Consider the following 19213-nt stretch of genomic DNA (forward strand, 5'->3'; position numbering starts at 1 on the left):
GGTTCAGTTGGCTAACTCATTTACCTGGCAGGGGGTGAACTGTTTTACAAATGCTTGACAATAAAATAGTAAAGTTATACCTAAAAAGGGAATTGTCAACAGAATGACTGCGAAAGATGAAACATATTTGTGGCGAGAGAAGATTGAGGAGAAGCTCAAACGGGTAACGTTAGGCTCGCTGGCTAATTACAGTAGCTAGCGTTAGCAAATCAAGTTCTCGTCCATGAACTAGGACTAACGTTAGCAGCTGTAGCTTGTATCTAGTAACACGCCTGGGTTAGGGTGTCATTCAGACCACACAATGGCTAGTGAACACTTCACATGTCTGTCCAAATATTATATGACATTGCTTGCTAGAGTAGTAGACTTACTAACGTTTTGACTATTTGTATGAGAACTCACTGTAGCCTCATTAAATGCGACAATAATATGTAGGGAGAGCTAACGTTAGCCAAATTAGATTAAACTAGCTAGCTACCAATCCGTTTTCTTCTCAAGGATCAAGATCTGCTGACATTCGTTAGCGACAGCCTCAAAAGAAGTGATCAGCTGACTAAAGGCATGGTAAGCTTAATCTGAAATCAAAGAACTTGAATCCTCTTACCTAAGCTAGCTAACTGTTAGCTACCTGACTTGTGTCCAACTAAAGTTACTGTGTCACAGATATGAATTAAATCAGTGTTTGATATGGGCCGGAGCGCACTGGAACTGAGTACCACACCTCAAATGTGCTACTACTTGAGTTCTTACAGAATATTATTAGCTAAAACGTATTGGTGAGTTAATGTATTGAATTGCAAATGCCATGTCTTAAGATAGCTTCAGTTCTATGCAAGCTTTAACGTGAGACAGTGTAGCTCAAGGTGTGGTGTCCTAGGTGTCCATTCTCTCGTCGTTGGAGGGCCGTTTGGAGCACCTGGAGAACTCGGTCATTCCCATGCACAACAGCACACAGAACCTACTGCAGCTGAAGGGGACAACGCAGAAGACATTATTCTACCTGGACGATGCCATCAGCCATTACCAAGCCGTCCGAGACACAGACAAGGTCATCATACAGGGGTGAGAGTAGGGAGAACGATGTAACACACACACTCACACAAGCCCCATATTTGACCTCGTATACCCTATTCACAATACTGTGTGGAGTTGGCCTGCACTGACCTGGTTAGGTTACATTTAGTTGCTGGAAATATACTGGAAAAGGACAATGATCCAAGCCAGCACAGTTTGTATTGAGAAACCACGAGAGAGTGAAAAGAGTACTACTGATGTTCTGTTAATTGAGGTTCAGTATGATGTTCTGTTAATTGAGGTTCAGTATGATGTTCTGTTGATAGAGGTTCAGTATGATGTTCTGTTAATTGAGGTTCAGTATGATGTTCTTTAATGTTCTTTCTGTCTGTACTGGGTCTGAAGTTCAAATGTATGCAGATGATACAGTGATATATGTGCATGCAAACAACAAGCTGCACAAGAACTCACTACTGTAATGGTCCAGGTTACAAAGTGGCTCAGTGACTCGTGTTTCTCAATGTGAAAAAAACTGTTTGCATGTTCTTCACAAAGAGGGCAACAGATGCTACTGAGCCAGATGTCTATGTGTCAGGGGAGAAGCTCCAGGTGGTATCCGATTTTAAGTACCTTGGCATCATACTTGATTCCAACCTCTCTTTTAAAAAGCATGTGAAAAAGGTAATTCAAATAACCAAATTCAACTTAGCTAATTTCCGATTTATACGAAATTGTTTGACTACAGAGGTAGCAAAACTGTACTTTAAATATATGATACTCCCCCACTTAACATACTGCTTGACTAGTTGGGCCCAAGCTTGCTGTACAACATTAAAACCTATTCAGTCTGTCTACAAACAGGCTCTCAAAGTGCTTGATAGGAAGCCCAATAGCCATCATCATTGTCACATCCTTAGAAAGCATGAGCTCTTGAGTTGGGAAAATCTTGTGCAATACACCGACGCATGTCTTGTATTCAAGATCCTCAATGGCCTGGCTCCCCCTCCACTCAATATTTTTGTTAAACAGAAAACCCAGACATATGGCAGCAGATCCACAAGGTCTGCCATGAGAGGTGACTGTATAGTTCCCCTAAGGAAAAGCACCTTTAGTAAATCTGCATTCTCTGTGAGAGCTTCCCATGTCTGGAATACACTGCCATCAGACACACATAACTGCACCACATATCACACTTTCACAAAATGCTTGAAGACATGGCTAAAGGTCCATCAGATTTGTGAACATGGTCCCTAGCTGTGTGTTGCCGCTCTCCATGTTGTCTGTAGCTTGTGAGGTGTGGAAACACTTTGTTGCTTTTATGAATTTTGTCTTGCTGCTTTTTGTTCTATGCTGCTCTGTCTGTATGCTACGTCTTGCTTGTCCTATGTTGCTCTGTCTGTATGCTATGTCTTGCTTGTCCTATGTTGCTATGTCTTGCTTGTTCTATGTTGCTATTGTCTATATTGTAATTGTTTTTAATAACCTGCCCAGGGACTGCGGTTGAAAATTAGCCGGGTGGCTAAAACCGGCACTTTTACTGAAACGTTGATTAATGTGCACTGTCCCTCAGTATGATGTTCTGTTAATAGACATTCAGTATGATGTTCTGTTAATAGACATTCAGTATGATGTTCTGTTACTAGAGGTTCAGTATGATGTTCTGTTAATTGAGGTTCTGTTAGAGGTTCAGTATGATGTTCTGTTAATTGAGGTTCAGTATGATGTTCTGTTAATTGAGGTTCAGTATGATGTTCTGTTAATAGACATTCAGTATGATGTTCTGTTGATAGACATTCAGTATGATGTTCTGTTAATAGAGGTTCAGTATGATGTTCTGTTAATAGACATTCAGTATGATGTTCTTTAATAGAGGTTCAGTATGATGTTCTGTTGATAGAGGTTCAGTATGTTCTGTTGATAGAGGTTCAGTATGATGTTCTGTTAATAGACATTCAGTATGGGTCAAGGGAGAAGGAGAGGGAGAGGGAGAATAGTCATATTTGTGTCAACTATGTGTGTCAAATACATGACTGATCAACTGATAATTTTAGAATTAAATACATAATTTTTTTCTGTATGTACGTGTTTCTTTGCAAAGGCCTACAGGAAGACTATCTGACTATCTAGCCTGTGTTCACCGACTCAAGAAAGCAGAGGAGTACTTTCAACAGGAAGACCCGGACGGGCCTGAGCTGAATATGCTGGTAACACTGTCTTCATGTATGTCTGTTGCCATCTCTAATTCAATCAAGCCAGGTTCTCTTTGTAGACGTATGAATACTATCAAACAGTTGGACAAGAGAATAGAGTATGCTTCGCTTCAGTGAAAGGGTGCTCATTAATCACAAGATGCCTTATTTTACTAGAAGAGATGGTCGCTATTAAATCACTACAGTCACTATCCAATAACTGTTAGATTTAAATCACTACAGACACTATCCAATAACTGTTAGATTTAAATCACTATATAGACACTATCCAATAACTGTTAGATTTAAATCACTATGTAGACACTATCCAATAACTGTTAGATTTAAATCACTATATAGTCACTATCCAATAACTGTTAGATTTAAATCACTATATAGTCACTATCCAATAACTGTTAGATTTAAATCACTATATAGACACTATCCAATAACTGTTAGATTTAAATCACTATATAGACACTATCCAATAACTGTTAGATTTAAATCACTACAGACACTATCCAATAACTGTTAGATTTAAATCACTATATAGACACTATCCAATAACTGTTAGATTTAAATCACTATATAGACATTATCCAATAACTGTAAGATTTAAATCACTATATCCAATAACTGTTAGATCCTCCGATTTGAACGTACAGCACACACTGAGTGTACAGAACATGAACACCTGCTCTGTCCATGCCATAGACTGACCAGGTGAAAGCTACGATCCCTTATTGATGTCACTTGTTAAATCCACTTCAATCAGTGTAGATGAGGGGAGGGGGGGGGGGGGGGGGGGGTGACAGGTTAAAGAAGGATTTTTAAGCCTTGAGACAATCAAGACATGGATTGTGTATGTGTGCCATTCAGAGGGTAAATGGCAAGAAACAATATTTAAGTGCCTTTGAACGGGGTATGGTAGTAAACTAAGATCTCTAAACCACAGTTGGGTTCAATTCCAGTCATTTCAGGAAGTCCCCTAAAATTCTAATTTCAATTCTCTTCGATGCTTTTCAATGAGGAACATTTGGAATAGGAACTGACATTTGGTTTACTTTCTAAATTGACTGGGTTTGAAATGGAATTGACCCCAACACTACTCTAACGGTTTTTGCAGAGAGGTCGTTTAGAGAGTGCCAAGTCACAGTTGGAGTCCGAGTTCCAAGTCCTGTTGGGGCGCTACAGCAAGCCAGTGCAGACAGTCAGAATCCTGGATGTCCTGGACAAAAAGTCACTGAATGGGTCTGCAGGCGGAGTGGAGGAGGTACAACTCATACCCCAAACTAGGCTTCAGGACATCATCTCCATCTCCACCTGGCTGATAGGTAAGGTAGTGGTGCTGCCCATCTCCACCTGGCTGATACTGTAGGTAAGGTAGTCGTGCTGCCCATCTCCACCTGGCTGATACTGTAGGTAAGGTAGTGGTGCTGCCCATCTCCACCTGGCTGATACTGTAGGTAAGGTAGTGGTACTGCCCATCTCCACCTGGCTGATAGGTAAGGTAGTGGTACTGCCCATCTCCACCTGGCTGATACTGTAGGTAAGGTAGTGGTGCTGCCCATCTCCACCTGGCTGATAGGTAAGGTAGTGGTACTGCCCATCTCCACCTGGCTGATACTGTAGGTAAGGTAGTGGTGCTGCCCATCTCCACCTGGCTGATACTGTAGGTAAGGTAGTGGTGCTGCCCATCTCCACCTGGCTGATAGGTAAGGTAGTGGTACTGCCCATCTCCACCTGGCTGATACTGTAGGTAAGGTAGTGGTGCTGCCCATCTCCACCTGGCTGATAGGTAAGGTAGTGGTACTGCCCATCTCCACCTGGCTGATACTGTAGGTAAGGTAGTGGTGCTGCCCATCTCCACCTGGCTGATACTGTAGGTAAGGTAGTGGTGCTGCCCATCTCCACCTGGCTGATACTGTAGGTAAGGTAGTGGTGCTGCCCATCTCCACCTGGCTGATACTGTAGGTAAGGTAGTGGTGCTGCCCATCTCCACCTGGCTGATACTGTAGGTAAGGTAGTGGTACTGCCCATCTCCACCTGGCTGATAGGTAAGGTAGTGGTACTGCCCATCTCCACCTGGCTGATACTGTAGGTAAGGTAGTGGTGCTGCCCATCTCCACCTGGCTGATAGGTAAGGTAGTGGTACTGCCCATCTCCAACTGTCTGATAGGTAAGGTAGTGGTGCTGCCCATCTCCACCTGGCTGATACTGTAGGTAAGGTAGTGGTGCTGCCCATCTCCACCTGGCTGATACTGTAGATAAGGTAGTGGTGCTGCCCATCTCCACCTGGCTGATAGGTAAGGTAGTGGTACTGCCCATCTCCACCTGGCTGATAGGTAAGGTAGTGGTGCTGCCCATCTCCACCTGGCTGATACTGTAGGTAAGGTAGTGGTACTGCCCATCTCCACCTGGCTGATACTGTAGGTAAGGTAGTGGTGCTGCCCATCTCCACCTGGCTGATACTGTAGGTAAGGTAGTGGTGCTGCCCATCTCCACCTGGCTGATAGGTAAGGTAGTGGTACTGCCCATCTCCACCTGGCTGATACTGTAGGTAAGGTAGTGGTGCTGCCCATCTCCACCTGGCTGATACTGTAGGTAAGGTAGTGGTGCTGCCCATCTCCACCTGGCTGATACTGTAGGTAAGGTAGTGGTGCTGCCCATCTCCACCTGGCTGATAGGTAAGGTAGTGGTACTGCCCATCTCCACCTGGCTGATACTGTAGGTAAGGTAGTGGTGCTGCCCATCTCCACCTGGCTGATAGGTAAGGTAGTGGTGCTGCCCATCTCCACCTGGCTGATACTGTAGGTAAGGTAGTGGTGCTGCCCATCTCCACCTGGCTGATACTGTAGGTAAGGTAGTGGTGCTGCCCATCTCCACCTGGCTGATACTGTAGGTAAGGTAGTGGTGCTGCCCATCTCCACCTGGCTGATAGGTAAGGTAGTGGTACTGCCCATCTCCACCTGGCTGATACTGTAGGTAAGGTAGTGGTGCTGCCCATCTCCACCTGGCTGATAGGTAAGGTAGTGGTGCTGCCCATCTCCACCTGGCTGATACTGTAGATAAGGTAGTGGTACTACCTGTTCACCTGTAGTATGTCTCTGTCACTAACAGGAGGAGGTCCCTACTCTCAGCATTCTTGTCCATGTTGTAAACCAGGGTTGGGGTCAATTCCAGTAAATTCCAGAAGTACACTGAAATTCCAATTCACTTCAATGCTTTTCAGTGAGGAAAATGTGCAATTGGAATTTGTTTTTTTACTTTCTAAATGGAATTGATCCCATCCCTGGTGTAAAGTTTAACCACATAATTCAGTGGATTCTTGGGTAGTGTTCTTTAGGAAAAAAAGAACTATTTTGAAACATGTCTAATAAGACGTTGCAAATACGTGTTCTATGTTGCTTGCCCCTACTGAACCAAACCCTGATGTTAAAGGCAGAGTGCAGCAAATGCTAATGATGTCAGTATTAATCCAGGTGAGGGTGTTAATGATGTCAGTGTTAATCCAGGTGAGGATGCTAATGATGTCAGTATTAATCCAGGTGAGGGTGTTAATGATGTCAGTATGAATCCAGATGAGGGTGTTAATGATGTCAGTGTTAATGATGTCAGTGGATGCTCATGATGTCAGTGTTAATGATGTCAGTGGATGCTAATGATGTCAGTATTAATCAGGATGAGGGTGTTAATGATGTCAGTGGGTGCTAATGATGTCAGTGTTAATCCAGGTGAGGATGCTAATGATGTCAGTATTAATCCAGATGAGGGTGTTAATGATGTCAGTATGAATCCAGATGAGGGTGTTAATGATGTCAGTGTTGATCCAGGTGAGGATGCTAATGATGTCAGTATTAATCCAGATGAGGGTGTTAATGATGTCAGTGTTAATCCAGATGAGGGTGCTAATGATGTCAGTGTTAATCCAGGTGAGGATGCAGCTCTGACAGCTAAGAGGAGAGTCTCTGCCAGCAAATTCAAAACACGGTCACTGGAAAGAAACCCATCCCACCACTCTCAGGGAAAACTGGAGCCCAGCAGCTTTTTCACCAATAAGTCCTACTGCTCCAAACTCAAAACACAGTCTCTAGGCAGAAAGCCATCAATAGAAAACAAGCCATCAATGGACTCTCTTGGAAAACTGAAAGCAAACAGCCTGTTCACCAAGATGATCGGCCTGAAGTCATTTGGTAAATTCAAAACGCTGTCCCTGGACAGAAAGCCATCACTAGACAAGAATTCATCACTAGACTCCCTCGGAAAACTGGAATCCAGTAGCTCTTTCACCAAGGTATCCACCTCGAAGCCGTACAGCAGACTGAATATTCCCGATATTAGACAACCGTCTTTGGAGTCCATCCCATTTCTGCCTAGAGACTCCACCTCCCATACCTTCCCATCTTGCAAACCCAAGCCCCCAGCTTCCACCTCCTACATCCTGCCATACTTCAGACCCAAGCCCAGCTCAGCCTTTGGTAAGTTAAACGCAGTCTTGGTGGCATCTCTTCTATTGAGAGGGTGGAGGCGTATCTGTATCAATTAGCTTTCTTAAATATACGTAACTGAACTGACGTTTTGGTGAGGGCCAAGACCCTCCCACATGTCCCCTCTGGGGGGGTTTCCCTGACCTCTCCCTGCACAATTATCCTTCACTTCATTGTATTATATGTTTGTTGTATCTGTTTCTTTATGTTCTAGGGCTCGTGTATCTGTAACACGGTTTATCTCTGCCACAGCGGACCTAGGATTCATAGCATACACACCCTTTCCTAGGATTCATAACATAAACACCCTTTGCTCCATTGATCAGTGGTCATTGTAATCAGTCGAGCTGTTATTGTTCCACAGATCTCAAGGCCCACTACGCCATGGTGCGCTCCAATCAGTTGGACTGCTCCATGAAGGGTTTGAAGGACCACAAGAGTAGGAACCTCCTCTGCCCGGTGTTGCAGAGCAGGCGTGTGGATTCTGCCGTCAAGAAGAACAAAAAAACAGGTCATGAAAGTCCACCTTGCACACCACCTTCATGATGGTTATACAGTGCCTTGCAAAAGTATTTATCCCCCTTTTTTGCATTACAACCTGTAATTTAAATAGATTTTTATTTCGATTTAATGTAGTGGACATACACAAAATATTCCAAATTGGTGAAATGATTTTTTTTTATTGTTTCAAAAAAACTGAAAAGTGGTGCGTGCATATGTATTCACCCCCTTTGCTATAAAGCCCCTAAATAAGATCTGGTGCAACCAATTACCTTCAGAAGTCACATAATTAGTTAAGTAAAGTCCAATCTAGGTGTGCAATCTAGGTGTCACATGATCTCAGTGTATATATACACCGGTTCTGAAAGAGTCTGCAACACCACTAAGCAAGGGGCACCACCAAGCAAGCTGCACCATGAAGACCAAGGAGCTCTCCAAACAGGTCAGGGATAAAGTTGTGGAGAAGTACAGATCAGAGTTGAGTTATAAAAAAATATCTGAAACTTTGAACATCCCAGGGAGCACCATTACATCCATTATTAAATCATTGAAAGAATATGGCACCACGACAAACCTGCCAAGAGAGGGCCGCCCACCAAAACTCACAGACCAGGCAAGGAGGGCATTAATCAGAGAGGCAACAAAGAGAAGATGGATGGCTTTAAATACAGGGAAATTCTTGAGGGAAACCTGTTTCAGTCTTCCAGAGATTTGAGACTGGGACGGAGGTTCACCTTCCAGCAGGACAATGACCCTAAGCATACTGCTAAAGCAACACTCAATTGATTTAAGGGGAAACATTTAAATGTCTTGGAATGGCCTAGATCTCAAAGCCCAGACCTCAATCCAATTGAGAATCTGTGGTGTGACTTAAAGATTGCTGTACACCAGCAGAACCCATCCAACTTAAAGAAGCTGGAGCAGTTTTGCCTTGAAGAATGGGCAAAAATCCCAGTGGCTAGATGTGCCAAGCTTATAGAGACATACCCCAAGAGACTTGCAGCTGTAATTGCTGCAAAAGGTGTCTCTACAAAGTATTGACTTTTGGAGGGGTGAATAGTTATGCACGCTCAAGTCACGCTCAAGTTGTTTGTGTCACAAGAAAAAATATTTAGCATCTTCAAAGTGGTAGGCATGTTGTATAAATCAAATTATACAAACTCCCCAAAACATCTATTTTAATTGCAGGTTGTAAGGCAACAAAGTAGGAGAAATGCCAAGGGGTGAATACTTTCACAAGCCACTGTAGTTACAGGGGATGCTTTTCTGTTTGCACATTCCTTTGTGAACATATTACTAAGCATGCCATGGATCCAGGTTTCCCTAAAATAATTACCCTTTATTTCTTATATCAAAGTACTTCCTGGTTATATATAGGACTCTATTTCAAACTTCCTGGTAGAATAAAGGATTCCTTATATCAAGGTACTCCCTGGTTAAATAAAGGTTTCATTAAACTATAGATAGATGATATGTAGTGTTAATGATATTTCCATGGCACTCACCCTTTCACTCCTGTGTTGTGTCACTAGGGCGGGACAGCATATTACACATTGAGATTGAGACCTACATGGCCTGCATCACAGCCTTCTTGTCCCTGGCCAAGAGTGAATACACCATGGTGTCCAAAGTCTTCCCTCTGAACTGCTCCAATACCTTTGAAACTCTCATCCAGGTCAGAAGTGAAGGATATTAAAATGTGATGAATAAAATATTACAACTTTATTGTCAATGTCTGCACAACTGTGAATGTTTGCTTTTGGCTATTATAAGGCTTCACAGTGGCCAGATGATTCACAAAACAAACAAACATTTCATATGGGGAGCTCTTCATAATGGAGCTCATTACAGGTGTATAACCATCATGGTTATATATACACATGGTTCTACATCTTACACTACCGGGGTGATGTGGATTTATTTGGACTCCCTGGCTGTCGGGTATCTTGATGATTCTAGTTTTAGACCAATGATGTCATTGTGTACATGCTGTTATGTACGTGTTATGTACATGTTATGTATGTGCTGTTATGTACATGGTGTTATGTACGTGCTGTTATGTACATGGTGTTATGTACATAATCTTGCACTGCAGCACTTTTGTACTTTGATTATGAGTTTATTTAATGGTCTTGAGAAGGATGTGCTCATGAGGGTGTTTAATGTCTGTTTTTATGTGGTGAAGCCGAAGACAAATGTCCACATTGCGTGGACAATAAAGTTGTTCTAATTTGTAATTGTAATCTTATTTCCTTCAGGTGGCTCTGAACCAGCTGATCCAGAATGGGGAGAACATCGTGTCCTCTGTCAGACGAGCCTGTTCACGTCACGACTACACAGCCCTTGTCGCCATGTTACCTGTCCTGGGCCGTCTCCTGGAGGAGGACAAAGAGTTTAACATGTTACTAAAGGTGCCATATAATCCTGAGAGGACAGTGTAAAGTTGAGCTTTCTCTCTATTGTTGTGTGCTCAGGGGGGGTGTCATGGTCAGGGGGGTCAGGGTTGGGGTCAGGGGGTGATCATGGTTGGGGTCATGCTCAGGGGTGTGGTCAGGGGTGTCATGGTCTGGGGAGTCAGGGTCAGGGGTTGTAATGGTCAGGGGGGGGTCAGGGTTGGGGTAAATTATATTTAAATTCCAGTCAATTCAGAAAGGTAACCAAATTCCAATTCCAAACTTTCCTCCTTGAAAAGCATTGAAGAGAATTGGAATTTCAGTGTTCCTGAATTGTCTGGAATTGGGGTCAGTATACTGAGGGAAATGTACAGTCGTGGCCAAAGGTTTTGAGAATGACACAAATATAAATGTTCACCTTAGTTTGTATGATGGCAATTTGCATATACTCCAGAATGTTGTGAAGAGTGATCAGATGAATTGCAATTAATTGCAAAGTCCCTCTTTGCCATGCAAATGAACTGAATCCCCCCCCCAAAAAAAATCCCGCTGCATTTCAGCCCTGCCACAAAAGGACCAGCTGACATCATGTCAGTGATTCTCTCGTTAACACAGGTGTGAGTGTTGACCAGGACAAGGCTGGAGATCACTCTGTCATGTTTACTGAGTTCGAATAACAGACTGGAAGCTTCAAAAGGAGGATGGTGCTTGGAATCATTGTTCTTCCTCTGTCTACCATGGTTACATGCAAGGAAACACGTACCGTCATCATTGCTTTGCACAAAAAGGGCTTCACAGGCAAGGATATTGCTGCCAGTAAGATTGCACCTAAATCAACCATTTATCGGATCATCAAGAACTTCAAGGAGAGCGGTTCAATTGTTGTTAAGAAGGCTTCAGAGCACCCAAGAAAGTCCAGCAAGCGCCATTCAGCTGCGGGATCGGGGCACCACCAGTACAGAGCTTGCTCAGGAATGGCAGCAGGCAGGTGTGAGTGCATCTGCACGCACAGTGAGGCGAAGAGTTTTGGAGGATGACCTGGTGTCAAGAAGGGCAGCAAAGAAGCCACTTCTCTCCAGGAAAAAGATCAGGGACAGACTGATATTCTGCAAAAGGTACAGGGATTGGACTGCTGAGGACTGGGGTAAAGTCATTTTCTCTGATGAATCCCCTTTCCGATTGTTTGGGGCATCCAGAAAAAAGCTTGTCCGGAGAAGACAAGGTGAGCACTACCATCAGTCCTGTGTCATGTCAGCATTAAAGCATCCTGAGACCATTCATGTGTGGGGTTGCTTCTCAGCCAAGGGAGTGGACTCACTCACAATTTTCCCTACGAACACAGCCATGAATAAAGAAAGGTACCAACACATCCTCCGAGAGCAACTTCTCCCAACCATCCAGGAACAGTTTGGTGACGAACAAGGCCTTTTCCAGCATGATGGAACACCTTGCCATAAGGCAAAAGGTGATACCTAAGTGGCTCGGGGAACAAAACATCGATATTTTGGGTCCGTGGCCAGGAAACTCCCCAGACCTTAATCCCATTGAGAACTTGTGGTCAATCCTCAAGAGGCGGGTGGACAAACAAAACCCCACAAATTCTGACAAACTCCAAGCATTGATTATGCAAGAATGGGCTGCCATCAGTCAGGATGTGGCCCAGAAGTTAATTGACAGCATGCCAGGGCGGATTGCAGAGGTCTTGAAAACGAAGGGTCAACACTGCAAATATTGACTCTTTGCATCAACTTCATGTAATTGTCAATAAAAGCCTTTGACACTTGTGAAATGCTTGTAATTATACTTCAGTATTCCATAGTAACATCTGACAAAAAATATATAAAGACACTGAGGCAGCAGACTTTATGAAAATGAATATTTGTGTCATTCTGAAAACTTTAGTCCACCACTGTATTATTATGGCTGACTGTGTGATGTCATGTTTCATATTGCCTGTCAGTGCACAACAAGCGGCACCTTGGCCAAGTTTTCCAAACTCGTTACATCTATGAAGACCCTGGCAGCCAGAGCACTGACGGACTTTTCTGCTCACGTCAAGGTACGACATTCTAACCATTCAAAGATTGTTTCAGTTGGAAGGACTTTGAAATATAGAACATTTCATCATCCAGCAAGGGAACCTCTGACTGGATCGGTGTAATAATATGATTTAATCAGACAGACAAGCGGGTGAGTTTCCCAAAAGCTTCATAGCACTGAGATCATTTATTTGGGCCGTGATTGCGTACATTCCAATGACTAAAACGATCTGGAAGCTTTGAGAAACTCAACCCCGAATTGTAATCTTCCCCTTTCTCTCACAGAACAACCCTGATAGGGAGAGTATGTCCAAGGATGGAACGGTGCATGAATTCAACAGCAATGTAACAGCTCTCTTCTCTGATGTTTCCTCTCCATCAGTTTCCATTCAATTAAGTGAATCAGTAATGCCGATGTGCTTATCTAGATTTGTGTAAGGACAAGGGTGTTTTGTTCCAGAGAGGGTTTGTTTCCTTATATTGTTGTATCATGGGATACTAGACAGAAGACACGTCAGTTTCTCACTAAATGTAGAATAAAGTATCTTTTATTTTTTATCCCATTTGAACTGACCTAACTAAAGATGTCTAATATGTTAATAATATGTCTAATATGTTAATTCTCTTACTGTCTCCAGACAATTCTATTCCTGCAGCAGTTGCTGTCCTTTGCAGATGCTGTTCGGTCCATCCTTTATCCTCATGATGTAGACAGTGACACAGTAACTATGGAGGTGTCCAGTAGTGTTCAGGTGGACGTTCAACATGACACTGGTACGGAGTCTTTCTCTTTGTTTTATTAGATTGAGTGTTCGGTTACAAAACTAGATGGCTATTAGATGGTTGGTTTTTCCTCATTGAGATTAGATGTGTAGATATAGAATTGTTTTGTTCACCAGATGCAGATGAATCAGAAGAACAGCCATCAGACAGTCAGGAGTCCAAGGGGAATGACGATCAGAGAGCACTGAGTCCTTATGTCTGTGAGTGTTCAACATGGCTGTGTCTAATATCCAGAATGACCTTTGACAAGGGCAAGACGCTGAATCGTTGGGTCTTAAGGCGTCCGCATGCTTCAGTTCAGCTGGCGGCTAGCCGAAGTCGAGTGGGCTCGCATACCTTCGCTTAAAAATCATTTTAAAAAGTGGCAATAGTACAGTTTGTCCATTTTGAGACACCGTAGCCAGTTTACACTTCCTCAAAATAATCAAATCAAATTTTATTGGTCATATACACATGGTTAGCAGATGTTAATGTGAGTGTAGCGAAATGCTAGATCCAACAGTGCAGTAATATCTAGCAAATAATCTAACAAATTCACAGCAACTACCGTATACACACAAATGAAAAGAGGTGAATAAGAATATGTACATATAAATATATGGATGAGCGATGGCTGTGCGGCATAGGCAAGATGCAGTAGATGGTATAGAGTACAGTATATACATATGAGATGAGCAATGTAGGACATGTAGACATTGTTAAAGTGCCGTTATTTAAAGTGACTAGTGATACCTTTATTAAATCCATTTATTACATTTATTAAAGTGACCAGAGATTTGAGTCTGTAGGTTGGCAGCAGCCACTTTGTTAGTGATGGCTGTTTAACAGTGATGGCCTTGAGATAGAAGCTTTTTTTCAGTCTCTCGGTCCCAGCTTTGATGCACCTGTACTGACCTCGCCTTCTGGATGATAGCGGGGTGAACAGGCAGTGGCTCGGGTGGTTGTTGTCCTTGATGATCTTTTTGGCCTTCCTGTGACATCGGGTGGTGTAGGTGTCCTGGAGGGTAGGTAGTTTGCCTCCGGTGATGCGTTGTGCAGACCTCACTACCCTCTGGAGAGCCTTACGGTTGTGGGCGGAGCAGTTTCTGTACCATGCGGTGATACAACCCTACAGGATGCTCTTGATTGTGTTTGTGAGTGTTTTAGGTGACAAGCCAAATTTCTATTCAGAATTGATCTAAGATAGATCAAGAATTCTGTCATTAATTTGCACGTTTTTGCCGAGATCTTAGTTTCGCAACTTTACATCTAAAATCAAATCAAATCAAATTTATTTGTCACATACACATGGTTAGCAGATGTTAATGCGAGTGTAGCGAAATGCTTGTGCTTCTAGTTCCGACAATGCAGTAATAACGAACAAGTGATCTAACTAACAATTCCAAAAAAACTACTGTCTTATACACAGTGTAAGGGGATAAAGAATATGTACATAAGGATATATGAATGAGTGATGGTACAGAGCAGCATAGGCAAGATACAGTAGATGATATCGAGTACAGTATATACATATGAGATGAGTATGTAAACCAAGTGGCATAGTTAAAGTGGCTAGTGATACATGTATTACATAAGGATGCAGTCGATGATATAGAGTACAGTATCTACGTATGCATATGAGATGAATAATGTAGGGTAAGTAACATTATATAAGGTAGCATTGTTTAAAGTGGCTAGTGATATATTTACATCATTTCCCATCAATTCCCATGATTAAAGTGGCTGGAGTAGAGTCAGTGGCATTGACAGTGTGTTGGCAGTAGCCACTCAATGTTAGTGGTGGCTGTTTAACAGTCTGATGGCCTTGAGATAGAAGCTGTTTTTCAGTCTCTCGGTCCCAGCTTTGATGCACCTGTACTGACCTCGCCTTCTGGATGACAGCGGGGTGAACAGGCAGTGGCTCGGGTGGTTGATGTCCTTGATGATCTTTATGGCCTTCCTGTAGCATCGGGTGGTGTAGGTGTCCTGGAGGGCAGGTAGTTTGCCCCCGGTGATGCGTTGTGCAGACCTCACTACCCTCTGGAGAGCCTTACGGTTGAGGGCGGTGCAGTTGCCATACCAGGCGGTGATACAGCCCGCCAGGATGCTCTCGATTGTGCATCTGTAGAAGTTTGTGAGTGCTTTTGGTGACAAGCCAAATTTCTTCAGCCTCCTGAGGTTGAAGAGGCGCTGCTGCGCCTTCCTCACGATGCTGTCTGTGTGAGTGGACCAATTCAGTTTGTCTGTGATGTGTATGCCGAGGAACTTAAAACTTGCTACCCTCTCCACTACTGTTCCATCGATGTGGATGGGGGGGGTGTTCCCTCTGCTGTTTCCTGAAGTCCACAATCATCTCCTTAGTTTTGTTGACGTTGAGTGTGAGGTTATTTTCCTGACACCACACTCCGAGGGCCCTCACCTCCTCCCTGTAGGCCGTCTCGTCGTTGTTGGTAATCAAGCCTACCACTGTTGTGTCGTCCGCAAACTTGATGATTGAGTTGGAGGCGTGCGTGGCCACGCAGTCGTGGGTGAACAGGGAGTACAGGAGAGGGCTCAGAACGCACCCTTGTGGGGCCCCAGTGTTGAGGATCAGCGGGGAGGAGATGTTGTTGCCTACCCTCACCACCTGGGGGCGGCCCGTCAGGAAGTCCAGTACCCAGTTGCACAGGGCGGGGTCGAGACCCAGGGTCTCGAGCTTGATGACGAGCTTGGAGGGTACTATGGTGTTTGGTGGGTACTAAGATGTTTGGTGCAGTTTTTCTCTGAAAAAATATGCATAAAAACCAGTCGTCTCTCATTGAATGACAAGAAAGACTTTACTGAAAAATCCCTACTGTTGACCAATCACAGACGATGGGGGGTAGACTTCAGCTACCGACCTCAGCCTGCCTCAAGAAAAAAATGTGTGTGCCTGAACAACTGAAAAACTCTTACCGAAGTACAAAACGAAGAAAAACAATACAAAATGTTGTCATAATATATGCACAAACTCTTCCGAACTGTTTCGGCTGGGAAGCATGCGGACGCCATTAAGCTAAGGCAATATGCTGGCTTTGGGCTTTTGGCTCTAAAGAAAGTAAATTCTATACTGGAGGTCCCATAATCTACTTTCACCCCTGATTATGAGTCAGAATCAGCCACAGGTGGTGTTTAGTTCAAGTGCCTTGACTGCCCCCATGTGGTGGCTATGTGGTTTTACATGAGGAACCTTGACTGCCCCCATGTGGTGGCTATGTGGTTTTACATGAGGAACCTTGATTGCCCCCATGTGGTGGCTATGTGGTTTTACACGAGGAACCTTGACTGCCCCATGTGGTGGCTATGTGGTTTTACACGAGGAACCTTGATTGCCCCCATGTGGTGGCTATGTGGTTTTACACGAGGAACCTTGACTGCCACCATGTGGTGGCTATGTGGTTTAATAGGGAGCCTTGACTGCCACCATGTGGTGGCTATGTGGTTTTACATGAGGAACCTTGACTGCCACCATGTGGTGGCTATGTGGTTTTACACGAGGAACCTTGACTGCCACCATGTGGTGGCTATGTGGTTTAATAGGGAGCCTTGACTGCCACCATGTGGTGGCTATGTGGTTTTACATGAGGAACCTTGACTGCCACCATGTGGTGGCTATGTGGTTTAATAGGGAGCCTTGACTGCCACCATGTGGTGGCTATGTGGTTTTACATGAGGAACCTTGACTGCCACCATGTGGTGGCTATGTGGTTTTACATGAGGAACCTTGACTGCCACCATGTGGTGGCTATGTGGTTTAATAGGGAGCCTTGACTGCCACCATGTGGTGGCTATGTGGTTTTACATGAGGAACCTTGACTGCCACCATGTGGTGGCTATGTGGTTTTACATGAGGAACCTTGACTGCCACCATGTGGTGGCTATGTGGTTTTACATGAGGAACCTTGACTGCCCCCATGTGGTGGCTACGTGGTTTTACATGATGTTCATGATTTCCCTTTTCCAGGTAAAGTGCTGGAGCATCTCCAGTACAACCTACAGAGTAAGGCCAAGGTGTACGAGGACCACGCTCTCGGGGCCATCTTCCTCCTCAACAACTACAACTACATCCTCAAGTCAATAAAGAAGTAGGCCCTCTCTTTGTACATTTCCAAAGTGTGTGTTAGCTGTAATATTCAGTGTGGATGAACCATTGCTTGAGTCTGGCATTAGGGCCTTGCATATTAATGAACAGGGTGTTGTGAAAAAATTCTTACACAGGGATACTCAAAGTCAATCTTAAATGAACCATTGTTTATTGTCAGCGCGCTGGAGAGGTTCCAACCAACTCAATGCACCATAGTACACATGTCAATCAGGAGCTCTGCCTGGGCAGTCCCAGCAGTTGTCTTATATATGACTATACATAGACAAGTTATATTTGCATGATTTAGCATAATTCATTAATCATTACCATCTTGTTTCATTCATGTGACCAGTCAATACTGTTTCATAACATGTGACAGACCAATACTGTTTCATAACATGTGACAGACCAATACTGGTTCATAACATGTTACAGACCAATACTGTTTCATAACATGTGACAGACCAACACCTCACAAGGCTTCTTTCTCTCTAAGCTGAGACCTTGAAACTGAGATTTTTTGTTTGTTCTCAAAACATGGTAGTTCGTTCTCAAAACACGATCTGGGCGTACTGCCACATTGCAGCTACTGATAGGGGATTTGTACAGTCAGCCACTTGCATGAACACAGAAATTGGTTTATAGAACAGCAGATGAATAGAACACAGAAATTAGTTATAAGAAAAACACAAACATTAATATTCCCATTACAAGGGTCATGTTTATTAGGCAACAAATGGAAGAAAACAGTCAAACAGGGAGGGACTACCTGGAATTAAGAAATGAGAAACGCGCATTTTATTTTTCAGTTACAAAACTTTTTCTGTAGCGTGCCCTAATGAATACGAACCTGGTCATGCAGTTTACCAGTACGCGTTCCGGAACTATAATAAATCTTCATTTGAGACCCCTAAGGTTGAGATATTAACTAGGCCTACACAACAAAATGATCACTCAAAGTGACCTACATTTTGACTTTCCATGTTCTTTAGTTCAGGGTTGTAAGTGAATTTGTCACAGCTCACAGGGGTGGCAGACTAGTTATGACAGGGACATCTACCTGCAGGTCATCTCTGTTTGAAGTGGTTAAAACCAGCGGCAGGGATCCGGAGGTTGAGTACGGGGAACTGATTGAGCAACAGAAGCAGGTGTACCAGCACAGGTGAGGGACCAGGAATCCAGAGGAGGAAGAAGGGAGTGATGGAATCAAACATTGTCTAACATTAGTCCTGATCATTATGTATTATTAGAAGAGACTAGCTGCCTCCTGCTAGCCTGAAATCCACAGCCTAACATTCCACTTTTTGTACTATGCTAAAACATGTCATGTTTTGCATGACAAGGAGTGGAATGATGACAGGAACAGATTGGTAACCAGGTTAGCATACTGCCCTTACGGCCGGTGAATCATTGTAAATCATTAAATGTAACTTCCTCCTCAAAATGATATTCATCTGTTCAGCTTTTCGGTCTCTGGATATGCTGCTAATATTGTCAACTCTGGAATATTTTAAAAACACCCATATTTCCTGTGAGATCCTGGCACTTGCTTTCCCTTGGAAATGTAATGTTTTGAATCAAATTCCCCCCTCTCCGGTGTGGGTTGACTGATCTACCAGCTCTGTTTGTTGCCTAGGTTTATGATATTATAATATAGATTATACGGTGGTCATACATGCTCATGACAAGTGTTATAATGCATTGTAACTGCATCATATTTGCATTA

General features: G+C 43.5%; 1 protein-coding gene across 7 annotated transcripts in view; it reads left to right on the plus strand.

Annotated features, from left to right (window-relative positions):
• LOC109877207 (exocyst complex component 7) overlaps positions 1-19213 on the plus strand; it is a 25309-nt gene continuing 6096 nt past the window's right edge. For 3 of the 7 annotated variants that reach the window (XM_031814395.1, XM_031814396.1, XM_031814397.1), the window contains exons 1-15: positions 1-163; positions 499-564; positions 878-1062; positions 3113-3218; positions 4330-4537; positions 7136-7681; positions 8055-8201; positions 9724-9866; positions 10450-10602; positions 12545-12643; positions 12909-12968; positions 13262-13397; positions 13523-13606; positions 17368-17488; positions 18554-18649. In XM_031814395.1, the coding sequence (XP_031670255.1) occupies positions 104-163; positions 499-564; positions 878-1062; positions 3113-3218; positions 4330-4537; positions 7136-7681; positions 8055-8201; positions 9724-9866; positions 10450-10602; positions 12545-12643; positions 12909-12968; positions 13262-13397; positions 13523-13606; positions 17368-17488; positions 18554-18649 (2210 nt within the window). In that variant the 5' untranslated portion in view covers positions 1-103. The remainder of the gene's footprint in view (positions 164-498; positions 565-877; positions 1063-3112; positions 3219-4329; positions 4538-7135; positions 7682-8054; positions 8202-9723; positions 9867-10449; positions 10603-12544; positions 12644-12908; positions 12969-13261; positions 13398-13522; positions 13607-17367; positions 17489-18553; positions 18650-19213) is intronic. The other 4 variants (XM_031814400.1, XM_031814402.1, XM_031814399.1 and 1 more) reach the window with 3 other exon arrangements.

This window comes from Oncorhynchus kisutch, unplaced genomic scaffold (genome assembly GCF_002021735.2).
Source record: "Oncorhynchus kisutch isolate 150728-3 unplaced genomic scaffold, Okis_V2 Okis06b-Okis10b_hom, whole genome shotgun sequence".
Lineage (NCBI taxonomy): Eukaryota > Metazoa > Chordata > Actinopteri > Salmoniformes > Salmonidae > Oncorhynchus > Oncorhynchus kisutch.